Source organism: Pongo pygmaeus, chromosome 7 (genome assembly GCF_028885625.2).
Source record: "Pongo pygmaeus isolate AG05252 chromosome 7, NHGRI_mPonPyg2-v2.0_pri, whole genome shotgun sequence".
Classification (NCBI taxonomy): domain Eukaryota; kingdom Metazoa; phylum Chordata; class Mammalia; order Primates; family Hominidae; genus Pongo; species Pongo pygmaeus.
This window is the reverse complement of record NC_072380.2, coordinates 132,634,273-132,661,345: the sequence shown is the minus strand read 5'-3', so window position 1 is coordinate 132,661,345 and position 27,073 is coordinate 132,634,273. Positions and strand designations below refer to the sequence as shown.

The window sequence follows — 27,073 nt, the reverse complement described above, 5'->3', positions numbered from 1 at the left end:
CCACTTTTGAGTATATATCCAAAAGTAGGATTGCTGGATCATGGTAATTACATGGGTTTTTTTGCTTGGTTTTGTTTTGTTTGAGATGGAGTTTCGCTCTTATTGCCCAGGCTGGAGTGTAATGGCGCCATCTCGGCTCACTGCAACCTCCACCTCCTGCGTTCAAGTGATTCTCCTGCCTCAGCCTCCCAAGTAGCTGGGATTACAGGCATGCACCACCAAGCTTGGACAATTTTGAATTTTTAGTAGAGACAGAGTTTCTCCATGTTGGTCAGGCTGGTCTCGAACTCCCAACCTCAGGTGATCTGCCCACCTCGGCCTCTCAAAGTGCTGGGATTACAGGTGTGAGCCACCATGCCTGGCCTGGTAATTACATGTTTACTTTTTAAAGATACTTCTATACCATTTGTCATAACTGCTGCACCGTCTTACATTCCCACCAGCAATGCACAAGGGTTCTAATTTCTCCACTTACTCACCAACACAAATTTGTTTTTTTGTTTGTTTGTTTGTTTAAAATAATAGCCATACTGGCTGGGTGTGTGGTGGCTCACACCTGTAGTTCCAGCAATTTGGGAGGCTGAGTCGGGCAGATCACTTGAGGTCAGGATTTCAAGATCAACCTGGCCAACATGGCAAAACCCCACCTCTACTAAAACCAGGCATGATGGCACATGGTTATACTCCCAGCTATTCGGGAGGCTGAGGAAAGAGAATCACTTGAACCCAGGAGGTGGAATTTGCAGTGAGCCGAGATCGCACCAATGCACTCCAGCCTGGGTGACAGAATGAGACTCTGGCTCAAAAATAAAAAAAGCCATACTAATAGATGTGAAGAGGTTGCCTCCCACCACTTGTTTTCCAATAGCTCTGTGTTCACACATGCATTTTACCACCAGTCCCTTGGTATAACCAAATATGTAGACACTGACTAGTTGTTCTATTCCCAGGAAAGAGGACTGAACTCAGCTACCTGGATGAAACTAGACATGAGGCTGCCTCCTGAGATGGCCCTTCCCTGGCAGACCAAGCTTGTCACTATAGAAGATGAGCGAGCCAATAAAGTTAGGTGACCTAGGGCTGGTTATTTCCAACATGCAAGCACACTCTTTGACATACTTTAAATGGCACTTATAATTTATAAGGCATTGTTTACATAGAGAAATTATACGGTATAAAACTTTTGTTGAAATTTAGAATTATAAAACACTGAGTTTGCTTTATGTAGTCTCTTCAGTCCCCAAGACCCCTGATGGGCAAATTACAAAGCATCTGAATAACCTGTCAGGCTAGACAACTTTGCATGGCTTCCTATAAAGAAATTGGAGAAACACACAGACAGAGAGAGAGAGAGAAAGAGAGAGAGAGAGAGCAAGAAGGAACACAATGAAAAGAAAGAAAGAAAGAGAGAAAGAGAAAGACAGAAAGAGGGGGGGGAGGGAGGGAGGGAGAAAGGGGAAGGGAGGGAGGGAGGGAGGAAACGGAGGAAAGGAAGGAAAGAAGGCAGGCAGGCAGGCTGGGTGTGGTGGCTGACACCTGTAATCCCAACAATTTGGGAGGCCGAGGCAGGCAGATCACTTGAGGCCAGGACTTCGAGACCAACCTGACCAACCTGGCAAAACACTCTCTACTGAATATAAAACATTAGCCAGGTGTGGTAATGCACACCTGTAATCCCAGCTTCTGGGGTGGCTGAGGCAAGACAATCACTTGAACCCAGGAGGCAGAGATTGCAACGAGCCAAGATTGTGCCACTGCACTCCAGCCTGGGCAACAGAGCAAGATTCTGTCTCAATTAAAAAAAATTTGAAAAAAGAAAGATAAAGATTTCAGGAGCATCTAACAAACATGTATTTCTAGGTGAAAAATTTCCCATGGCTCTAAGCTGCACATGAACAATAAAACCACTTAAATTTTGTTCTAAAATTATTAAATACTCTGTGGGAAGAGATGATGGCCCTTTAAAATTAGCATAGGTTTAAAACTTTTAAAACTAACTTCTTTTTTGAAATCTTTCATATAATCCATTTTCAAATTTCATGTTTATGACATTTACTTATAAAAGTTAAACAGAGAAACCTATAAAGTAGTCTTGATTACACAAAAAATAAAGAAATAAGAGGATTGGTAAGGATAATTATGGCAACTCCAGTGATCAGCTACAGAATCCAGTTTACTTGTACATTTTGTTGTAGTTGTTAGGAGATAATTCTTTATGGGTCTCTCAGATTTCTTTATGTCTTATAAGCAGAAGCACTGACAGCTTTTGTTCCAGACTAGCTTTTCAAGAATTTTTGTACAGTGAACAGACCTAAAAGATAAAGGTAGTATTTCTTTCTGGAGCAACAGGGCAGATTTGTTTTCTGCCAGCATAATGAAGATAACATCTTCCTTATCTCGGACAGAGGGCAAGTTTGCTTGAAGACCATTATAAAATATTCAGGTTCCCAAAGCTTAGGTTTCCTCTGCTGTCATACAGCCCACTGCATGTGCAGGTAACACTTGCCCCTCACTGTGCTGTTCTGCGAGGACTATGGCTTGGGAACTGATTCATTAAAGTTGATGATACTCTGGCTGCTGCTCTTCCTGAGAGTAATGAGCTGTCTTTGTCTTTGTCCAGAGGTCTTCTGTTTTCTGCCAGTATCCACAAAATGGTGGCAGCAAACTTGTGAGCTTGCAAGTAGGGTAAAAATCTCAGACTCCTAACAGTTCTTGACATTAGTTACATAGTATAAACATCTCTGGTCACACAAATAAAAAGTTACGAAAGGTAACAACTTTTAACCCACTCACATTGCAATCTTAGGACATTCTTCAAATAAACCAAGAAGGCCGGGAACATTCATTCTAAAATTATATGTAACCACTAGGGCAGCACAAGTAAACTGTGAAAGTGCATATCTATACATATATTAGAAAATATGTATATGTTTTGAGACAGTCTTGCTCTGTCACCCAGGCTGGAGTGCAGTGGCGCAATCATGGGTGACTGCAACCTCTGCCTCCCGGGTTCAAGCGATTCTCCTGCCTCAGCCTCCCAAGTAGCTGGGACTACAGGCACCGGCCACCACGCCTGGCTAATTTTGTTTTTTTTAGTAGAGACTGGGTTTCACCATATTGGTCAGGCTGGTCTTGAATTCCTGACCTTGTGATCCGCCTGCCTTGGCCTCCCAAAGTGCTGGGATTATAGGCATGAGCCTGGCCAGAAAATATTTTTATTACAGTTTGCAATTTGTAAAACTCAGGATCTCAGTTTAAGAAACATTTCTTTTTAAAAAATGACTTTATTTTATTTATTTATATTATTATTTTTTAGACAGAGTCTCATTCTATCACCCAGGCTGGAGTGCAGTGGTATGATCTCAGCTCACTGCAACCTCCGCCTCCCGGGTTCAAGCGATTCTCCCACCCCAGCCTCCCGAGTAGCTGGGACTACAGGCACCCACCACCATGCCCAGCTAGTTTTTGCAGTTTTAGTAGAGATGGGGTTTCACCATGTTGGCCAGGCTGGTCTCAAACTCCTGATGTAAAGTGATCTGCCCATCTTGGCCTCCCAAAGTGCTGGGATAACAGGTGTGGGCCACTACGCCTGGCCTTATTTTAAAATTAATAGGAACAGTCTCACTATGTTGCCCAGGCTGGTCACCTGAAAAACGCCTCTATACTGGAAATAGAACAAGATGGAGACAAAAGCGTGAAGACTTTTTTTGTTTGTTTTTCACTCCAGTTCCATACCTAGGGTCTATCTCAGTCATTAAACCTCTCTCCATAGCTCATGTCCCCCATTTTTATAATGGGAATATTATGCCTGCTGGGTATAACTCACAGAGTTGTACAGAGGATCAAACAAATTAATGTATATGATGGTTTGTGGGCTCTAAAGAGGCCAGACAAGGTGAATCTCTGGCTATTGTTGCTTGTTATTAAAAGCAAGCTCTGTGGAGCTCATGGTACAGGCTCAGCAGCTCATAGCAATCACAACATGTAGAGCCCTTTGTTCATTCAACAAATATTTATTGTCCCAGGCACGGGGAGAGAACAGGAGAAAGATCCTAACACACAGGGTAGAGAAACTTCTGATAAGATAAAACATGCAGAAGGGCTTTGCCTCTTTGGATATACTTTCTCCCTTTTATTTCTCTTTGGTCCTGTGGAAGAGAAATTGAAGGAAGCAGTGGGAATTCAATAGACATCTAATGGCATATGGGCATGTTAAAGCCAATTCTTCATCAGGTCTAAACTCCTAAGCAGGATAAAGAGACTAATAGTAGCTGGAGATAGAAACTCCTGCTGCTGAGAAAATCAAGGCCCTTTGAATAAAAAAAAAAAAAAAAAAACTAGACTAATGTGTCTATGAACCAGATTAAGAGGGGATTTAGTTCCATATCAAAACTGAGGTTAAATTAAAATTAAGAAGTCTCTTCTAAGTCTGAAGATAAAATCAAAGTTAGTTTAAAATATACATTTCAACTACTGGGTTTAGTAAGGAAAGACCAAATTGTACCTCAAACACACACTCACTTTTATAGCTGATTTTATTTGTTACTATACAGAGGACTTGATAATCCTGAATTCAACTTTTCTCTTTTTTCTTTCTTTTTTTTTTTTTGAGATGGAGTCTTGCCCTGCTGCCCAAGCTAGAGTGCAGTGGTGCGATCTCGGCTCACTGCAACCTCCGCCTCCTGGGTTCAAGCAATTTTTCTGTTTCAGCCTCCTGAGTAGCTGGGATTACAGGTACATGCAACCACGCCTGGCTAATTTTTGTATTTTTAGTAGAGACAGGATTTCATCCTGTTGGCCAGGCTGGTCTTGAACTCCTGACCTGAAGTGATCTGCCCGCCTCGGCCTCCCAAAGTGTTGGGTTTACAGGTGTGAGCCACCATGTCTGGCCAGCTTTTTTCTTAAAGAAATCTATTTTGCCAATCAAGTTTTGCAGTGGGGAACATGCACTCAAAACACTTTCTACCATCTTAAGGCCGTGTATAGAGATTCAACATTGTTCTTCTAAGTTATGGGTACTATCCTGCTTATAAAGGTTTCCTTTGAGAAGCAAAAATTGTACTATTTGGGAAAATGTGACTTATGTTCATCTGTTGAGTGTCTTGGGTACTTGTGCCCATGCAAAATTAAGTGGAGAGCTGTAAGCCCCTCCCGAAGAGACAAAATGCTATGCCTTATTCTTTGCACCCTCAGCCCATTTGCTGGCCATAATGAAAACTCAACAGAGCTTAGAGCTTGTTGATGAAAGTATATTGTGCCCTGAACGTACTTAGATGAATTCCTCAAAATGACACCATCAAGGCATCAATCCATAAGCACACACCCTTTCTCATACTCCCCCAAAGCTGGCAGCAGGAGGTGAGCAATAGCATACACTCATATCTGATGCGGGCCCTGTCCTGTGTGCATACCCATTAGTCCATTTTACCCCCACAACAAGTCTATGAGGTCAGCACGGTCAGTATCTCCATTTACTAGATTGGCAAATGGAGACACAGAGAGATAAAGCCACTTGCCCCAAGGCATGGAGCCAAGATTCACACCCAGGTAGCTGGGCTCCTGGGCTGTTATCTGCTATGCAAAGCTGCATCTTAAAATAATTTGAGAAAACAAGAATAGGTGTCACGTATTTATATTATTATTTACTACTCTAATAACAACAGCTAACATTTCCTAGGCTCTCAGTCCATGTCAAGCAGTGTGCTCAGCACTGTACAGATGGATCTCGGTCAGTCCTCCCAACAGCCTTTTCCAGCAGTGGGTCCCAACCTTATCTCCACGGTAGACTGCAGATCACAGAGATTTAGGCAGCTTGCTGAAGGGCACAAAGCAAGCAAGTTGTGAAGCGGGGATGGAAGACCCGGGCTGTGTGACTCCAGAGCCTACAGCCATTGCCACTCACTATGCAGGACGATCCATGCCTCCATTTCCTCTAAAGATTTCCTCACTCACATTGGGGCAACTTGAAAGGGCCAGCTTCTTGCTTCTTCATTAGTGTTTGTTCCAGCATGTCTCAAGTAAGGTAACTAGAGTGACATACATACTAAGAGCCAGCAGAGTTACTGAAACTGTAGTTTTGAGACCTGGGTTTATCCTACCAACGAGCAGACTGAGAAACACCACTATGGGTTAGAAAGCCAGGGTACCCAGGCCGGGCGCAGTGGCTCACGCCTATAATCCCAACACTTTGGGAGTCTGAGGCGGACAGATCACTTGAGGCCAGGAGTTTGAGATCAGCCTGGCCAACAAGTTAAAACCCCATCTCTATTAAAAATACAAAAAATTAGCCAGGTATGGTGGCACATGCCTATAGTCCCAGCTACTTGGGAGGCGGAGGCACGAGAATCGCTTGAACCTAGGAGGTGAAGGTTGCAGTGAGCCGAGATCATGCCACTGCACTTCAGCCTGGGTGACAGAGTGAGACTCTTATAAATAAAAATAAAAATAAAAAAGAAAGCCAGGGTTCCCAAAAATCAACATGGTTCAGCAAAACCTCAGTCAGAAACCACAAAGTTTCACAAAGTCTTATTTATAACACAGAACAAACAAGCAAGAAAAGAGCCAAAAAGAAATACTGACAATACGCCCACCCCCTCAGAGCTGCTGAGACAGCAGCAGCCCCAACACCTGCCACCCCAGGTTCATGCCTCACCCCGTCCCTCGCAAACTGTGTCAACATCACATATAAATTACTTAAATGCATTGGATCCCAGATGCTCCCTCTGAAAATGGGCCAGTAAAGTAATGCTCCATCTATTTTAAAAAGAAGCTTAGGTAAAATAATCTAAAGGAAGTGCATTAAGAAGCTTAACTTACAAATAATAAACATTGTTTTGTTTGTGTGTGTGTGTGTGTGTGTGTGTGTGTGTGTGTGTGTGTGTTCCTTTGAGACAGAGTCTTGCTCTGTCTCAAAGAAAGGGAGCTTGAACCTCCCAGGTTCAAGCGATTCTCCTGCCTCAGCCTCCCAAGTAGCTGGGACTACAGGTGCCGGCCACCACGCCCAGCTAATTTTTATATTTTTAGTAGAGATAGGGTTTCGCCATGTTGGCCAGGCTGGTCTCGAACTCCTGCCCTCTGGTGATCTGCCCACCTCAGCCTCCCAAGGTGCTGGGATTACAGGCATGAGCCACCACATATTACTTGAGCCACCTTCACAATTAACGGGAGGCCACAGGAGTCAGTGATTTAGGGAAAGGGGTGAGAGCAGCATGAGTCCTCTAGGCAGAGGGAACAGTACATGCAAAAAGTATATCAGATTGCCACTTCCCCACTCCCTCCTCTCCAACGGCCTCCCATTACACTTAAAATCACCAATTCTTACCATGGTTTTAAGGGCCTTATTATGAACTGGCCCCGTCTCATCTCCTACTACTTTCCTCTTTACTTCTGCCCTCTGGACACTCTGGTCTCATTACTGCCCTTAAATATGTCCAGCACATTCCCATCTCAAAGCCTTTATCCTTACTGTTCCCTTTGCCTGGGATGTTCTTCCACCAGATATCTGCAAGGCTTTCTTTATTCAAATGTTGTCTCTTCAAAAACACCTTCCCTGATGCCCCTATTTAAAGTAGCCCACCACCCTCAGTAAGTCTATTTTTCTTTCTAGCACTGACGACACCTGTATTATACTCTATCACATCTTCATGTGTCTGTGCCTTTAATGTCTGCCTCTTTAACTGAAGTGCAAGCTCATGAAGGCAGGGGCTTTGCTACAGGCATTTCTAGTGTCTTTAGCTGTGCCTAGCATGTGGAAAGGGCTCAATCTATATTTGTTGAATAATTAATGCATTAATGCATCTCCTGAAGGGAAAGAAGATGCTCAGAGATACATAGTGCTGTGTGACTGGCCCATAGGATGGAAGGGAGATCCAACAGAACATGAGGCTGGAGTAAGTCTGCTTTCTAGAAGGTGTGAGCAACTTTAACTCTTCTTATTATTATCTTGCCATCATAACTATTCCATTAAGGAATAACAGTTCTCTGCCAGACATTTTCAATTATAGCTGATCCCTGCCCCACAGTGTGGTTATGCAGATCCCAAGAGATAAGCTGTAGCTAGAGAAGAGTGTTACAGGTGCAGTAGCTCATGGCTGTAGTTCCAATGCTTTGAGAAGCCAAGGCAAGAGGATCACTTGAGGACAGGAGTTTGATATCAGCCTGAACAACATAATGAGATCCTGTCTCTACAAAAAGTTAAAAAAAATAAATAGCTGGACATGATAGCATAAGTCTGTACTCCCAGCTACTTGGGAGGCTGAGGCAAGAGGATCACTTGAGCCCAGAAATTGAAGGTTACAGTGAGCTATGATAATGCCACTGCACTCCAGCCTGGGAGACAGAGCGAGATCCTGTCTTTATAAATAATAATAATAACGATAATGATAATCTTTTTTAATTAAAAAAAAAAGGAAAAGTGTTACAGAATCCACGGCCTTCATCCATGGAGATGACATGCATGTTTTGGCCAACATAGAATCATTGTTTGAAAGGAACATTGTCGTAATTGAAATACCTAACATCTGCTAGAATTTTAGAAAAGGAACTAATTAAAAGAAAGTAGCAACAAAACAAATGCACATGCTCAAGTAAACAAATGGAGGTACTGATAGATCCCTTCCATTCAAATTCATATGAGTCAGAAAGATGAGAGAGTTTCTCCATTTCGATACAGAAAGCAAGTGATAGTAGACTGAGTACAAATTAGGACATCAAATGGTGATCATTCCACCTCAAGAAACGGAGACAAGAACTGGGACAGAGCACATAACACAGGAAGGACACAGTCGAGGGTGGCCATCAGTACTGTGCTCATATTTGGAATGGCTATCATCTGTGAGGTCTTACTACACACCAGAGATCCTGAGCTAAATACTTAAGCACTTGACACAGTTATCCTTTTAACTCCCAAAACAGCACTAGGAGGTAGGTTCTTTTGCTGCTGTCATGTCACTAATGAGGACACTGAGCTTTACAAAGGTAAGGTGACAGGGCTACACTTCAAACTCTGTCTGGCTTTTAACCATCATGCCAATTAATCTGACCACTTAGACACCTACCCAGACCCTTACCCCCACCCACTGTACAACAGGCTCTTTTATGTGACAAATATGTTTTGTTTTTGTTTTAGTTTTGAGATGCTGTCTCACTCTGTCACCCAGGTTGGAGTGCAGTAATGTGATCCCGGATCACTGCAGCCTCTGCCTCCTGGGTTCAAGCGATTCTCGTACCCAGCCTACCGAGTAGCTGGGATGACAGGTGCTTACCACCATGGTAGGCTAATTTTTGTATTTTTAGTGGAGACGGGCTTTCACCATGTTGGCCAGGCTGGTTTCGAACCCCTGACCTCAAGTGATCCACCCACCTCAGCCTCCCAAAGTGCTAGGATTACAGGCATAAGCCACTGCGCCTGGCCGATAAATATGTATTTTTTAATTCCCTCAAGTCTTGTAAGGCAGCCAGGGTTACAAAGGAGGTGCCATTGCTTCTGCACCCCTTTTTCTAATGGTTGCCCTAGAAAACTAAATGAGGAAGGCAGGATGGTAAAGAGGCCACAGAAGTAGCAGATCAACCCGGAGATGGCCACTCAGAAGATTCGAGACCCACCAACAAAATACTCCTGTGCTACACTATACTCATCCCTTGAAAGAGCTGAAACTTGTTCCTCATAGACATCCTACTATCTGAAGTTCTCTCACTACGCATCTCCTGGCCTGACCAATTCCCCTGCTCTCGATGCTGCTTCTCCAGTCACTTACAAGCCTGAACCTCCAATTTACACAACAACAGTATTTAAAAGAAAAAAGGGGGCCAAGCACGGTGGCTCACGCCTGCAATGCTAGCACTTTGGGAGGCCGAGGTGGGTAGATCACCTGAGGTCAGGAGTTTGAGAAAAGCCTGGCCAACATGGTGAAACCCTGTCTCTACTACAAATACATAAATTAGCCAGGTGTGGTGGCTCACGCCTGTAGTCCCAGCTACTCAGGAGGCTGAGGCATGAGAATCGCTTGAACCCAGAAGGCGGAGGTTGCAGTGAGCCGAGATCATGCCACTGCACTCCAGCCTGGGCAACAGAGTGAGACTCAGTGCCAAAAAATAAAAAATAAAAATAAGAGAGGAAAGGGGCATCCACATCATTTGATGGTAAACAAAAATTCTGGAGCTTTGTAGAATCAACTTAAATACAGAAAATAAGATTTAAGTAAATTCTTTATTAAGAACCTTATGAAATTGACTTATTTTCTGGCAAAGAGACAGCAAATGCTTGATAGTTTTCTCATATGGAAAAGAACAGTTATGTAACCAGCCCACATAGAAGAGCCACGCTGAAACCAACATAATGAGACTGGCACAGTTCTGCTTCTCTCTATAAGTCAAGATTACAGGGGGGATTTCATGTGGAACATACTTTTCATATAGCCTCTGTCCTCTCATAAAGGCCTTCACTTCGTTATCCAATGGGAATGTGCCGTCATCCTTTCTAAAGCGGTAGAAGAGTTTGACATCCTTGAATTCCTTATGCTCATCACACACTGAAACACAATATGCACAGAGAAGCAAATGAGAAAAAAAATCGCTATTATTTAATTACTCAAGTGAAGCATGATGCTAATTAAGAATTATTTCACTACCAAATTCTTCATGCATGCAAATATCTACCATATGAGCTAATACTTGTAAAACAGTTACATAGTACTTGGTACAGAGTAAGTCCTCAGTATTTTTAGCTATTATTATCACCATCACCATCATCATCATCATCATCATCATCATCATCATCATCATCATCATCACCATCTTTAGGAAGTTCACATAATTCAATTCATCATGCAATCCACAAATTCTTCTAAAGCATATTGGGGCATGCATCAGCCTCAAAGAATGTGAAATCTAGTGAGGTAAGGAGAAATGTTAACTGTAATTGAAATACGGTATGATAAGGCTACAGAGGTAAGGAGAGAGTGCAATGGGAGCCCAAAGGAAGAGTACCCAGTGCCCCAGGAACACAGTGACACAACTTTTGAAAAAGAAAGCTTCCCTGAAGAGTTTGCATGTAAGTGGAGACCTGAAGAATGAATCGAAATTGGGCAAAAAATGAGGGGAAAGGGTATTCCAAGAGAACGATGGCATGTGCAAAGGTCAAGGCCAGGATGAGAGATTTCAAGAAGACATGTTGGTGAATCTTCATTGAACCCACTGAGAGTAACAGCAAAAACTTGGAAACCATGTAAACGCCCACTGAAAAATGTATAGTGGCATAATTATACATATGTATTACACAACAGCAAAAATAACAAATAAGACATATACTATCAACGTGGATGAAGCTCACAGTGTGTTGATCAAGTTGCAAAAGAATAAATATGCACTTCTATAATGATAGAAAACTTTTAAAACAATATGATGCATTCCTTAAAGATGCATATACAGACAGGTATAAAGCAGTACATAGAAATAACCCAAATGCCGGCTAGGCACAGTGGCTCACGCCTGTAATCCCAGCACTTTGGGAGGCTGGGGTGGGCAGATCACCCAAAGTCAGGAGTTCGAGACCAGCCTGACCAACAGGGTGAAACCCGGTCTGTACTAAAAATACAAAAAAAAAAAAAAAAAAAAGAAAGAAAGAACCCAAATGCCTCTTAGAGAGAGGAAGAAAATGCAATCAGGGAGAGGTACACTGGAGATAAAATAAAGCAAAATGTTTTCTTTCTTAAGTGGGTATGTTCATGAAAAGATTTAGTCCTTCTATTTCTCTCAAGTCACCTTGACTCGCCACCGCACTCACCATGGTGAATAATGCCCCGGTCTGCTAATTTCTGCATGAGTTTAATTGCCGTCTCTCTGTCGGAAGCCTCTTTGTGTTCAATCAGCCAGTCAATCAGTTCTTTTGCGACAAAACAGTTTGGGTAGGTCTTGAGATGATGACGTCTATCTTTAATAACCTTTTCTTCATGCAGCCTGAGCCTGAAAGAAAAATTAGCAATTACTTTGGAAATCTTGATGACAGCACAAATTATTAAACCAATCCCAGAGAGTAATAACATAACAGAAGTTCTAAAGGCATGAGAGTGTCATTGAACATCTTTAGCTCGCTTGGTGATTTCCATACTGTCAGAGTTCAAAGGCTCCAGAAAGTGACTCCAGCCTCTGATCTAGATGACAGAGGTAAATATGAGGGTGAAACAATCACAGCCAACCCAGAACTCTCCTGCCACTCCTGAGAGTGAGAAAAGCTCTCCATCCCCTACTCTGCCTCACTCCCTGCTTTTTCTCTCTCCAGTGGGGTTATTGTTTCAACCAGCAAACAAAAACCCTAGAAATGTGCTGAAACAAAGTGCACCCTGTTTATCACAAATTGTTCAGGGCCCACCCTACTTGTGGTCATTCATTCATATAACAAATATTAATGAATGTCTACTACCTGCCTGTTAGGTACTTCTAGGCACTAGAGACATACATCAGGGTGTGGTGGCTCACATCTGTAATCCCAGCACTTTGGGATGCCAAGGCAGGAGGATCACTTGAGGTCAGGAGTTTGAGACCACCCTGGCCAACATGGTGAAAACCCATCTCTACTAAAAATACAAAAATTAGCCAGGTGTGGTAGCAGGTGCCTGTAATCCCAGCTACTCAAGAGGCTGAGGCAGGAGAATCGCTTGAACCCGGGAGGTGGAGGTTGCAGTGAGCTGAGATCGTGCCATTGCACTCCAGCCTAGGCAACGAGAGTGAAACTCCGTCTTAAAATATATATAATATATATATGTGTATATATATAATATATATGTGTATATATATATGTATATATGCGTCTTGAGCTACTACTAGCCACTTGCCATCATAAAGGAAGAACCGGCCTAGAAATAAATACAACACAGAGCAAAGTGGACCAGATAGATAGAGATAAAGAGATAGAGACAAAAGAGAGAGACAGAGAGATTACAAACAACCCTGTTTGAGCACCTGAATTCAACAGTTCATGAAGCCACCTAACCGGGGCTTAAATTATATGAATCGATACATTCCCTGTGCTTTAGTGAGTTTATTCAGGTATCTGTTACTAATACCAATATTGTCCCAATACACCCTCAAGCTGAATGCTAGCTTGTGGCTCCATGGCATGGAATGTTGCCACAGTGGTGCCTTCAGAGACCACGTAAACTGCCAGAGCTATGTACTCTGCACCCAGTGGTTCCAGAACTTCATAGGGTCTGTTTCTCATTCTCCTATCTTCTTTCCCTGTCCTGCTGTGATATGCACTTGTTGTCCTTGTTCCTAAACTCAAGCAGTTCCCCTAATCTGCTGTTTCTGTTCTGCCATGGTCTGCTAAGTAGTCAGTATTTAGGATTTAAAATATTTTGAGCAAAAGCCTGATATGAACATCTACGAAGAAAGAAAATGAGCACTTTGGGCATGGAATTTATGACATCTATTTTGGTTGCTCAAAGATTACCTTATGTGCTTTATTACTGCTCTTTAGCTGAGTGCTAAATAATTGGGAATAAATGTTAATGATGCTTACTGTACAATGTTCTACCATCTGCAAATATTTATTATCTAAAACTTAAGAGTCAAGTCACACTATAGGATTGGCTAAGGAAAGGACATAGCAATGAATCCACTAGTAACAGAGATGAGGATATCAGTGATATCAGGAAAATACTAAAGGAGAGGTATCCAATAGACCCAGAAAACATTCTCATAAGATGGTGGTGTTAGAGTAGGGCTGCCAGGTTTAGGAAGGAAAAACCAGACAGGAAACCCAGTTAAATTTGAATTTCAGATAAACAGCAAACCATTGTGTAGAAAAGCATGACCCAAATATTGCATGGGATGTACTTGTACTTTAAAAAAACAATTCATTATACTGTATCTATAATTCAAATTTTAGTGGGCACTCTGCATTTTCTGACAACCTTATGGGGGATATATTTTATTAAACTTGAAGGTTAGTACATTAGGATTAATGTTTTAAGCTAAAAAAGAAAGGAACCTACATTGATGCCAGCAGACACTTTGAGTCCTTAGGGCTTCCTCTTCTAGGGAAAGCTAGTTGTGTGATTTTTTTAGAGCACCTGAATCATCATGTTTATCTAAGTGTTCCAGAAGATACTTCAACCCATGTGCTTGGAGCCAGACTAGCCTTCATTTGCCAAGGACCAGGTAGGAAATGGGAACTGTAAAGATTATACATTGGTAAAGCTGGTGGAGTGAAACTGAAGCACAAAATCTCCCTTTCTTCATATTAAGGAAAATAATTAAAAAAAAAACACAAAAAACAGCAAACAGAAGTAGCCAGACAAAGAAAAAGAAACCCTAACTACATAAATGTTTTTAATTGGCATCCTAATCAAATTAATGCTGGAACAGAAAACCAACACCACATGTTCTCTCTTCTAAAAGGGAGCTAAACATTGTGAACACATGGATATCAAGAAGGGAACAATAGGCCGGGCACGGTTGCTCACGCCTGTAATCCCAGCACTTTGGGAGGCCAAGGCAGGTGGATCACTCGAGGTCAGGAGCTCGAGACCAGCCTGGCCAACATGGTGAAACCCTGTCTCTACTGCAAATACAAAAATTAGCCAGGCACGGTGGTGCACGCCTGTAATCCCAGCTACTAAGGAGGCTGAGGCAGGAGAATTGCTTGAACCTGGGAGGCAGAGGTTGCAGTGAGCTGAGATTGCACCACTGCACTCCAGCCTGGGTGACAGAGCAAAACTCTGTGTCAAAAAAAAAAGTAAACAGGCAACAATAGACACTGGGGCTGATATGGTTTGACTGTGTCCCCACCCAAATTTCACCTTGAATTGTAATAATCCCCATGTGTCAAGGGCAGGGCCAGGTGGAGATAATTGAATCATGGGGCAGTTTTCCCCATACTGTTCGCGTGGTAATGAATAAATCTCGAGATCTGATGGGTTTTTTTTGTTCTTGTTGTTGTTGTTTTTATTATTTTTGTTAGTTTGTTTTTGAGGCAGAGTCTCACTCTGTTGCCCAGGCTGGAGTGCAGTGGTGCAATCTCGGCTCACTGCAGTCTCCACCTCCCGTGTTCAAGTAATTCTCCTGCCTCAGTCTCCCAAGTAGTGGGGATTACAGGTGTGAACCACCACTCCCAGCTATTTTTTGTATTTTTAGTAGAGATGGGGTTTTGCCATATTGGCCAGGCTGGTCTCGAACCCCTGACCTCAAGTGATCCACCCACCTCGGCCTCCCAAAGTGCTGTGATTACAGGCATGAGCTGCCACACCCAGCCTTGATGGTTTTATAAATGGGAGTTTCGCTGCACAAGTTTTCTTGCCCACTGCCATGTAAGAAGTCCTTTTGATCTTCCTTTGCCTTCTGCCATGATGATGAGGCTTCCCCAGCCATATGGAACTGACAGTCCATTAAACTTCTTTCTTTTATAAATTACCTAGCCTCAGGTATGCCTTTATTAACAGCATGAGAATGGACTAATACAGGGGCCTGCTTGAGTGTGGAGGGTGGGAGGAGGGTGAGGATCCAAAAACTACCTATTGCCTACTATGCTCATTACCCGGGTGACAAAATAATCTGTACACCAAACCCCTGCAACATGCAATTTATTCATGTAACAAACCTGCACGTGAATTCCCTGAAACGAAAATAAAAGTTGGAAAGAAAAAAATAATAAAATAAAAATAAACAAACAAACAAAAGGAATCATGATATAATAAAGTGATTTAGGCCTGTATTACTGATAGGGTAGATTAGACTTAAAATACTCTCTACCCACTGAAATAACCAAAAAAAGGCTTTGTAATTTTTGAATAAAGGGAAAAGATGAAAACGTAAATAAAGTAGCAGCCAAAAAAATAAGCAGGAGATTTTAGAGTGGCAAGGTAAGGCAAGTAGACTCTCACCACCCAGAAGCCTTGTTGCTAAGTCAATGAAACCCTCAGAATTTTCATTAATAACCCCAAAGTCTGAAGAAAAAATAACCATAAATAACTGAGTTTTCTGTCTTCTGATTAGGAGACAGTCGAAATGGCTGTTGGGGAAAAATAGGTGCAATGAAGGAGATGAAGAACTAGACCTTTTCTCTAACAGTGAAGCCTCCCAAACTCAATAATAAATTTGGGGACTGTTGCAGCGGCAAAAATATCCCTCCATAGCAGTGGGATCCATCTCTGACTATGTGAAACGAACCCTAGGACAGGAAGTTGAACAAAACCTCAGAAGCAAGACTCTCTCCTTCCATCACCAGGAGCCCTTAAGCTGTAAAACAATGGAACAAATAATTAGCTATCAAATTTAGCTCAGAGGGGAAAATGACATTCTGAGATGACTTAGGAAGGTGCTAAGGAGATGTCACCTGCTTTTATTTCCGAGCACAGATGGAGTATGGACAGATTGAAAGCATGGACAAAACTGTCTGCATTAAGCATAAACATCATGGGAAAAAGCAAACAGCTATGTGATACTGTGAAGCAAAAATAAATAATACCAAAAAAAAAAAAAAAAAAAGAAAGAAAAAAGAAAAGAAAGGAAAAACAGAGGGAAGGGAAAAAGAGAGCATTCAGTAGATAAGAAGAACCCTGTCTGAAAGAAAACACAATTCAAGAAACAGACAATTTTCTTAAAGTGTTCTGAACTATAAAAAATTTAAAAACAATTTAAAAAGAACACAAAGTCAAGAAAATAAGGAATCAAAGATAAAATAATTATGAAGAGGGAGATATAGATCTTGGAAAATAAATGGATGTCAGATAGATTATCAAGCAAATTATAAGCTGTCAGGACAAATAAATCACATAACTGAAAAATGAAATTCTTATTGAAAAAATACTTCAATAAAACAAAGAAGAAAAAGCAATTAAAGCAGATAGGCTGGGCATGGTGGCTCACACGTATAATCTCAGGACTTTGGGAGGCCAAGGCGGGAGGATCACTTGACCTCAGGAGTTCAAACCAGCCTGGCAACATGGCAAAACCCCGTCTCTATAAAAATACAAAAATTAGCTGGGTGTTGTGGCACACACCTGTAATCCAAGTTACTTGGGAGGCTGAAGTGGGAGCATCACTTGAGCCTGGGAGGCGGAAGTTGCAGTGAGCCAAGATCATGCCACTGCATTCCAGCCTGGGCACCACAGAGAGACTTCGTCTCAAAAATAAATAAATAAATAATAAACAAATAAATAAATACAGCAGATAGAAGTTAATAGATATGGAGATTTTTTAAGCCACTAAATTAATTTATAATATTACCTCAATATACATAATAAGTCTAAACAAAACCAACTAAAATAGCCTCCAGCACACAATTCCAGGGAAGACCTAGGTGATCTTCAGAACAAAAGAGGTGGCAGGAGTATTTCCTAGCAAGCCAATGAGGTTCAGTTCTTCCTTTGGACAACCGGTCCATGTTCTGGGATGGTGTTTCAGGAAGTGCAGACCCTCCAACTCTTCCTGGGTCTGAAGTACTTCCTGGGGAGAGGCACTACACACTATCCTTACTGTCCCACCAGGGCCTGCTACATTTCCACTCCACACAGATTTGTTCATTTCTGACTATCACAGATTTCATCCCAAAATGTCAGTTCTGAGGATAATGAGAAAAACGGGATTAGGAATACAAAGACTTGGTTCTCACCCTAGTGCTGCCAGTAACTCTACAACCTCTGAGCATCAATCAGAGTTTTTACTGGTAAAATGAAGATAATCTTATGCATCTATGTGCTAGGGACAGTTTGAACTGCTTTATGGGCATTAATCCTCATAACTCCCTGAAGCAGTCAATTCTAAAACCACAAATGATACCTATATAGAGTTGTAATTATTAATAATAAAAACTAAGCACCAGCTTACAAAAAAAAAAAAAAAACAAGTTTACATAGGGTGTGCTAAAGTCATCCCATGAATCCTTCTAATTAATTCAGTGACAACAACACTGAGTAATTTGTTTAACATGCTCAGAGTGGCAGAATGCAAAATATTAATTCTTAGATATGATGTCTGTCAGGAATCCAAGAATAATGAAGACCAATTTACTTAGAAATTAAAATGTGGAACAAGCTACTATGTAATTTGTTATATATAGTAGGAGGAGGAATATATTATGAGCCAAGAAAAGAGTTTTAGCTCCTGTAAACTTTCCAACCTAAAAGAATTATTAGATAGTATTTATCTTTTTTTTTTTTTTTTATTGAGACAGAGTTTCACTCTTGTTGCCCAGGCTGGAGTGCAGTGGTGCAATCTTGGCTCACTGCAACCTCCACCTCGTGGATTCAAGCAATTCTCCTGCTTCAGTCTCCCGAGTAGTGGGGATTACAGGTGCCCGCCACCATGCCCAGCTAATTTTTTGTATTTTTAGAAGAGACGGGGTTTCATCATGTTGGCTAGGCTGGTCTCAAACGCCTGACCTCAGGTGATCCACCCACCTTGGCCTCCCAAAATGCTGGGAATTACAGGCCTGAGCTACCGCGCCCAGCCTATTTATTTTTAAATACTACAAAATAATTAGCCGGGCGTGGTGGTGTGTGCCTGTAGTCCCAGCTACTCGGGAGGCTGAGGCAGGACAACTGCTTGAACCCAAAAGGCAGAGGTTGCAGTGAGCCGATATCATGCCACTGCATTCCAGCCTGGGTAACAGAGCAAGACCCTGTTTCAAAAAAAAAACACAAAAAAACTACAGAATAGAACCTTTCAGTTACTATCCTTCTATGACCCTTGAGCTTAGGGCTAATTCTTGAACATTCCTGATTTCCACCAATTCCCTGCAAGGGTGGAAGGGGAGAAGCACTACACACTATTCCTACTGTCCCACTGGGGCCTGGTACATTTCCATGTTTAAGAAAACTGAGTATGATGGGGGGGAAATAATTTTGGATCCAGGATATAGCCTAGAACTCAATATTTTTAGACACGTCACCAGGGGTTAAAATCTATAAGAACTGTGCTATTATCTTTTTTCTTTTGTAGTCAGAAACACAGACTTCTAAAAATGAGCTTTGAAAATTGTATAATTCCAGAAAAACTATCCCAATAAAGAGATAAAAATTTTCACACTGCACACATATGTGTTTTGCCTGGCACAGCAAATACTTAATATTTGGTGAACAAATGAATGTATAAGGACATTAATAGAAATGATGTTATTTTCAGCTGGGCGCAGTGGCTCATGCCTGTAATCCCAGCACTTTGGGAGGCCGAGGCGGGTGGATTGCCCAAGGTCAGGAGTTTGAGACCAGCCTGGCCAATATGGTGAAACCCCATTTCTACTAAAAATACAAAAATTAGCTGGGTGTGGTGGCACATGCCTTTAGTCCCAGCTACTACGCCGGCTGAAGCAGGAGGATCCCTTGAGCCCGGGAGATGGAGGTTGCAGTGAGCTGAGATTGCACCACTGCACTCCAGCCTAGGTGACAGAGCCAAGACCCTGTCTCAAAAAAAAAACAAAAAAAAACACTCAGTGCTAAAAGTCATCGAGGAAACTGGACCCTCAGGAAGGAGAGGGGAGTGGGGGCAGCACAGAGAAGCCAAGAAAGCAGCAGGAAGCCCCTGAAACAGCAAATGAGGGATGCAAGAGGAACAAGCTGCAGGAGTTCCTCAGATCCTTAGAGTTTTCCAGTTCCTCTTCCAAGCCATGTGCACTCGTATAATAGCCAAGACACTACCAATCCCCTCAGGGGGCTGAGTGGGACTCGACTCCCTGGATCCAAAAGAACCTCACCTACCCAGGAGCTAAGGAAGGAGGCCTTCCACCCTGACCCTAGATCCCCTCTTGAGCTTCCTTGTCTCTTTCACCTCCCAATCACATGCATTCCTGCTTTGTACTCTGAATATTCTGAACTCTTCTTCAGCCTCTGAACATGCTAATCACCCTGCATGCCTCTGCTTAGAATGCTCCTTCTTCCTGCCTTCAATAATTCATAACCATTTGACTTATCTTCAAGGGTCAGCTTTTCAAGGGCACCTCCTCTGTGAACATTTTCCCAGCCTTCCAAAGCCAGAAAACAGCCTTTTCTCTCCTCTATTGTCCCACAATATTTTAGCGCCAACAGTAAAGCCTTCATCGAACTGTATTACAACTAGATGACATCAGGGATACTAAAGGAGAGTTGCTTATTTATTGTTGCAATTCTAGTGCATAGCAAATAGTAGGAGATAGAAATCTCATTGATGTGAAAGTTAATTCGTGCATATTATGTATTCAGCATGGTAGGAAGCATAGATAGAACAGTTTTCTGAGCAACAGAGTCCCAATCACTCCACATTAAACCATTGGGAAGTGACCATCTGTATTTTAGCTGCATTTTCAATCCCACTGGCTATGAAATATAAATTAAGAAAAAAAAAACCTTCCTATTATTTATCTCAGACAGCTGGTTCACAGGCTTTAGATTCAAGGTGATTCTGTAATGTTCTATTCCTGTGCAGCTAACCAGCTGCTGAAATTGCATCAGACCATTTCCTCTTCCAGCCCTAAGAGAACAAACATTACTGGGTGCAGGGTGTTAATAATACCTGCAAAATCACTGTCCATCTGATAAGAAATGTAGAAATTGTTTTTCAAAAATAGCTTGCAGAGAACTGTGGCAGATTGTGGGACTCAGGGAACAAAGGGGAGATTGAAACCACATATTCTCATTTTAAAACAGCGTCATAAATCTCAGCCAAAGTAAACAGTTTAACAAACACAGCAAGCCAAATAGTGCGGCTGACAGTGTGAGCCTGTGATTTGGGCAACAGTACTGACATAGATGTGCTTTAAACTACGGCTATCCTCCTTTCCAGATGTTCTGCAACAGCCAATATCTGTCCTTGGGGATCTGAGAACCCAGGGAAAGTCACTCTTTATCACACACCCTTGAAAGACTCTGAGTCTAAAAGAAAAAAACAAAAACAAGAAAAATGAAATATAACACACTGCATTTCCTTTTAATATTTGAACTTATTTTCTAATTCAGATTTTAAATTATCAAAATAATATATCCTGACAGTAGAAAATAATTCAAATGTATATAAAAATAAAATTAAAAGTCTCTTTTCTTGTTTCAGATGAACAGACAATTATTAAAGCTGAGTTAACTGGCAATGAACTGATCATTGCTGAAGCTAGGAGATGGCGACATAGGAGGTCACTATATGTTTCTACCTACTGTGCAAAAAATATGTTTCAGGCTTTCCTCCACCTCCACTTTCCAAAGGAACCTAATATAATAGCTGCCTATGTATTCTTACAGAAATCTTCTATGTATGTGTACACATATGGCTATATTTGTATATTTTTTACATGAAATGGGATCATAATACACATTTCATGTAGTTTTGCTTCAAGAAAATGCTTGAATTCTCCCAACCTGATCAGAACAAAACAACAAATACAAATAGAAATAAGAAGGAAAGAGAATACAACTGGTTTATAGAAACAGAGCACAGGTGATTCTGTAGAGCCAGAAGCAATTGGTCTTGGACAACACACACATACACACACACACACACACACACACACACACACACACACACACACACTATGCAAATAGCTGCAGTAACCACTTCATAAGGTGCTCCATGGCCAGGCGCCGTGGCTCAGGCCTGTAGTCCCAGCATTTTGGGGGTCTGAGGCAAGCAGATCACCTGAGGTTGGGAGTTCGAGACCAGCCTGACCAACATGGAGAAACCTCATCTCTACTAAAAATACATAATTAGGCTGGGTGCAGTGGCACACGCCTATAATCCCAGCACTTTGGGAGGCCAAGGAGGGCAGATCACAAGGTCAAGAGATCAAGACCATCCTGGCCAACATGGTGAAACCCCGTCTCTACCAAAAATACAAAAATTAGCTGGGCATGGTGGCACATGCCTGTAGTCCCAGCTACTCAGGAGGTTGAGGCAGGAGAATCGCTTGAACCCAGGAGGCAGAGGTTGCAGTGAGCCAAGATCGTGCCACTACACTCCAGCCTGGTGACAGAGCGAGACTCCGTCTCAAAAAAAAAATAAATAAATAAAATAAAAAATTGGCCAGGCGTGGTGGCGCATGCCTGTAATCCCAGCTACTCGGGAGGCTGAGGCAGGAGAATCACTTGAATCCGGGAAGCAGAGGTTGCAGTGAGCCGAGATTGTGCCATTGCACTCCAGCCTGGGCAACAAGAGTGAAATCTGTCTCTAAATAAATAAATAAATAAATAAAGGTGGTCTATGCCAAATGTTTCACTAGCAATGGCTCTGTGAATAAAAAACAAGTCAAGAGTCCTAACTCCTATACAGAGCCCTTCCAGGACTCACGTCAAGTTAATACAAAGTAAAGTTCTATGCAACCTCTCTGTCTTGCCACTGCAATGGATTGAGAGGATAAACACACCCAGGAAGTAAAGGGGTGGGTTGCCCCTCCACACCTGTGGGTTTTTCTCGTTAGGTGGAATGAGAGACTTGGAAAAGAAAGAGACACAGAGACAAAGTATAGAGAAAGAAAAAAGGGGGCCCAGGAGACCGGCGTTCAGCAGAGGATCCACGCCAGCCTCTGAGTTCCCTTAGTATTTATTGATCATTATTGGGTGTTTCTCGGAGAGGAGGATGTGGCAGGATCATAGGATAATAGTGGAGAGAGGGTCAGCAGGTAAACACGTGAACAAAGGTCTCTGCATCATAAACAAGGTAAAGAATTAAGTGCTGTGCTTTAGATATGTATACACATAAACATCTCAATGCCTTAAAGAGCAGTATTGCTGCCCGCATGTCCCACCTCCACCCTAAGGCGGTTTTCCCCTATCTCAGTAGATGGAATATACAATCGGGTTTTACACCCGAGACATTCCATCGCCCAGGGACGGGCAGGAGACAGATGCCTTCCTCTTATCTCAACTGCAAAGAGGTGTTCCTTCCTCTTTTACTAATCCTCCTCAGCACAGACCCTTTACGGGTGTTGGGCTGGGGGACGGTCAGGTCTTTCCCTTCCCACGAGGCCATATTTCAGACTATCACATGGGGAGAAACCTTCGACAATACCTGGCTTTCCTAGGCAGAGGTCCCTGCAGCCTTCTGCAGTGTTTTGTGTCCCTGGGTACTTGAGATTAAGGAGTGGTGATGACTCTTAACGAGCTTGCTGCCTTCAAGCATTTGTTTAACAAAGCACATCTTGCACTGCCTTTAACCCTGAGTTGATACAGCACATGTTTCAGGGAGCACAGAGTTGGGGGTAAGGTTACAGATTACAGAACAAAATGGAGTCTCCTATGTCTACTTCTTTCTACACAGACACAGTAACAATCTGGTCTGTCTTTCTTTTCCCCACAAGGAAGGAAGCATGTTTCATTCTGAATCTCATATATCATGTACTGTCTTTGAAATCAACATGGAGTATTAGCAGAGTGAGACAATGTAACACATATAAGAGGGCATGTTTGCTCATTTCTGTTTGCCAACATAATTTCACAAAGCCCTTGACTCTAATAATGCGTAGCTCTCTAGAAAGATACTTTGAAGACAAAACAGGATAGAGCACACAGCCCCCTAGACTTGCCGGAGCACTGTACACTTTAAAAGATAAATGAGGCCCCACACCATGGCTCACGCCTATAATCCCAGCACTTTGGAGGCCAAGGCTGTCAGATTGCTTAAGCCCAAGAGTACGAGACCAGCCTTGGCAACATGGTGAAACCCCATCTCTAGCAACAAAAATTAAAAAATTAGCTAGGTGTGGCGGCACACGCCTCAGCCTGGGTGACAAATCCAGACCCTGTCTCAAACAAACAAACAACCAAATAAATAAACAAATGATAAAGGACTCTAGTCCTTGCCTTTTCCTACCCATAAGATAACATCTGAAGGAGTTAGTAATTATGCCTCTGTAATCTACAATCAGATGCACCCTTACATCCAAACCTTGATGTGATTCAGCTTAATGTAATTTCTGAACAAGTCTGATGTGATTTTGCACGTACTGAACCTCCACTACCTGTATATAAGCAATGGGCTGAAATACTGTGCCGGGGCAGTTGGATAGAACCTTTCTAAAGGGCTGCTCCTGAGCTGCTGACCCCTGTCTATAGTCCTCAGTAAGCCTTCCAAATAAAACTAACTTTAATCCTTTAAAAGCTTAACTTTTTCTTTGGTGGACAGCAGACATAGTAACAGTAATATCTTACATCTGAATGGCGCCATAATACATTGTCAGAGCTGAGCCTTATTATATCCCTGTTGGCTAGGCACCGTGGCTCGTGCCTGTAATCCCAGCATTTTGGGAGGCCCAGGTGAGTGGATCACTTGAGGTCTGGGGTTTCAGACCACCCTGGCCAATATGGTGAAACCCCCATTTCTAAAAAAAAAAAAAAATTAGCCTAGCCTGGTGGCATGTGCCTATAATCCCAGCTACTCGGGAGACTAAGGCAGGAGAATCGCTTGAACCCAGAAGGTGGAGGTTGCAGTGAGCTGAGATTGCGCCACTGCACTCCAGCGTCCACCTGTTATTCACTGTGTAACTTTGGACAAAGCATTCAACTTCTCAGTGCCTTTACTTTCTTATCTGTAAAATGGGAATAATAGAGAATGTCTCATAGGGTTATTGAGAGGATTAAATGAGAGTCAGATTTTGCCAGAAGTGCCATCAAGAGGCCACTAAGTAGCATTTCAGCTTTTTTTTTTTTTTTTTTTTTTTAACAAATGAAGTCCTGAATCAAGGAACAATTGATTGGCAATTACTGGAGAGACTTGGCTGTTCTCTTTCGTTAAAGGATTAGAAAGAGAGCCCTTCTGGTGGAGTAGTAAGTCAAAGCAGAGAAAAGTCCAGGTGAAAGAGTGCTTGGCCACTCCTTACTGTGAGGTTTGCTGGAATCAACCTCATCTCTTCTATGGTATCAACCTAACCGATAACCAGAATCACTGAATTGTCTTAACTGGAAAGAAATGTCAGGCAATCTAGTTCAAGTCCTTGCCAATATCACTGTTTTACAGCTGGAAAAACGGAGACTTACAGAAGTTAGGTAAATTGCCTCTTTTCCCAGATAAGACTTAAACCTTGACCTCCTGACTACTACCAGAATATTGGTTGAGCGCCACTGTGGAAACAGAAGTTGCTAATCTAGTGCTTTAAGCAAGAGTGGACCGCTGATGAGAGAGCTAGCCCAGAATCTGTTTGTGACAGCCCTGCAAGTCATTTCTGGAAACACCCAGATTATACTCACTCTTGAGAAAGACACTGCATTGCCACGAAATGTTTAGTCCTGGAAACTGAAAATTTCTTTCCTGAGAAGAAACAGTCTCAGGGACAATTTTAGACAAAGACAAAATATATAGAAAGATCAAATATAAAAATATTATTTAAATAATAACTAAAATAGGCTGGGCGTGGTGGCTTATGCCTGTAAGCCCAGCACTTTGGGAGGCTGAGGCAGGCATATCACGAGGTCGAGAGATCGAGACCATCCTGGCCAACATGGTGAAACCCACCTCTAATAAAAAATTAAAAAATTAGCTGGGCGTGGTGGCACGTGGCTGTAGTCCCAGCCATTCGGGAGGCTGAGGCAGGAAAATTGCTTAAACCAGGAGGCAGAGGCTGCAGTGAGCTGAGATTGCGCCACTGCCCTCCAGCCTGGTGACAGGGCGAGACTCCATCTCAAAAAAGATAATAATATTTCCCAATATACCACCCCCTCATTGATATAAAAAAATACACACCAAGTAATCTGCAGACTGCTGTAACTATTACAGTCAGAGAAGGTGAGAGCAGTAATTCTCAAAAATAGACTGTGTTAGAATCACCTGAAGGGCTTGTAAAACACAGAAGGCTGGGCCCCACCTCTTATGGTTTGTAATTCAATAGGTTTGGGGTGGGCCCAAGGATTTGCATTTTTCAAAAGTGCTTGGGGGATTGGCAAGCTCACGCCTGTCATTCCAGCACTTTGGAAAGCCCAGGCAGGCGGATCACCTGAGGTCAGGATTTCCAGACCAGCCTGGCCAACATGGTGAAACCCTGTCTCTACTAAAAGTACAAAAATTAGCCTGGCATGGTGGCAAGCACCTGTAATCCCAGCTACTAGGGAGGCTGATGCAGGAGAATCACTTGAACCTGGGAGGCGGAGATTGCCGTGAGCCAAGATCGTGCCATTGCACTCCAGCCTGGTCAACAGAGTGAGACTTCATCCCAAAAAAGAAAAAAAAAGGCTTGGGTGATGCTGATGATACTGATTAGGGACCACACTTTGCAAACCCAGTGGGGTTGGAATGAAACAGAGCCAACACTGCATTATGAAATAAATAAGAGGGTGGGTGCGGTGGCTCATGTCTGTAATTCCAGCACTTTGGGAGGCCAAGGCAGACAGATCACCTGAGGTCAGGAGTTCGAGACCAACCTGGGCAACATGGCAAAACCCCATCTCTACTAAAAATACAAAAATTAGACAGGCGTGGTGGCACTTGCCTGTCGTCCCAGCTACTTGGGAGGCTGAGGAAGGAGAATCGCTTGAACCCAGGAGGTGGAGGTTGTAGTGAGCCAAGATCGTGCCGCTGCACTCCAGCCTAGGTGACAGAGCAAGACTTCTCAAAAAAAAAAAAAAAAAAAAAAAAGAAAAAAGAAAAGAACAAACACGGAAAAAAAGAAAAGAAAAGAAAGGCTGGGTAGGTATTAAAGCCATTCCCATTTTGATGGGGAAGAAATTTAAACTAGGAAGCCTCATGATTTAGAAGGAAAAGCAGGAGGGCTTGTCCCGCTGATGGGAAAGGATGCACAGAGGTGACGTTAGGGCATAGTAAGCCAACTTGACAATTGTCCAAGCCTCGATGGAACAACAGAAGCTAGGGCCTGTGTTGTCTCTAGGAGGAGTCAGGACACCTAACTGAAGAGTATGCATTGCTGGTTTAAGTAACATGGCCTGGGGAGATCTCTCACCCAACTAAGACCTCAGCTTCTTGAGGAAACTGACTGGATTTGTCTCTAAAATCTCTCAACTCAAACTTCTCAGGTTTTTATGGACACCCTGATGAAACTTGAGAAATAAAAACCTTTTATCCAAGGAATATGAGCCCCTTTAAATTATCAGGCTTAGAAAGACATTTAAAAGGTAACAGCAGTCACATCCCACTCTCACTTGAGCTAAATAATTACCTCTTGAAGCAACTTACT

At 42.5% G+C, this 27,073-nt stretch overlaps 1 protein-coding gene across 3 annotated transcripts in view; it reads right to left on the bottom strand.

Annotated features, from left to right (window-relative positions):
- The window catches only part of DEPTOR (DEP domain containing MTOR interacting protein), a 186,230-nt gene that overhangs the window by 116,389 nt on the left and 42,768 nt on the right, over positions 1–27,073 (bottom strand). For all 3 annotated transcript variants that reach the window (XM_054498937.2, XM_054498936.2, XM_063669041.1), the window contains exons 2-3: positions 11,783–11,961; positions 10,406–10,529 (exon numbers count right to left, since the gene is read on the bottom strand). In XM_054498937.2, the coding sequence (XP_054354912.1) occupies positions 10,406–10,529; positions 11,783–11,961 (303 nt within the window). The remainder of the gene's footprint in view (positions 1–10,405; positions 10,530–11,782; positions 11,962–27,073) is intronic.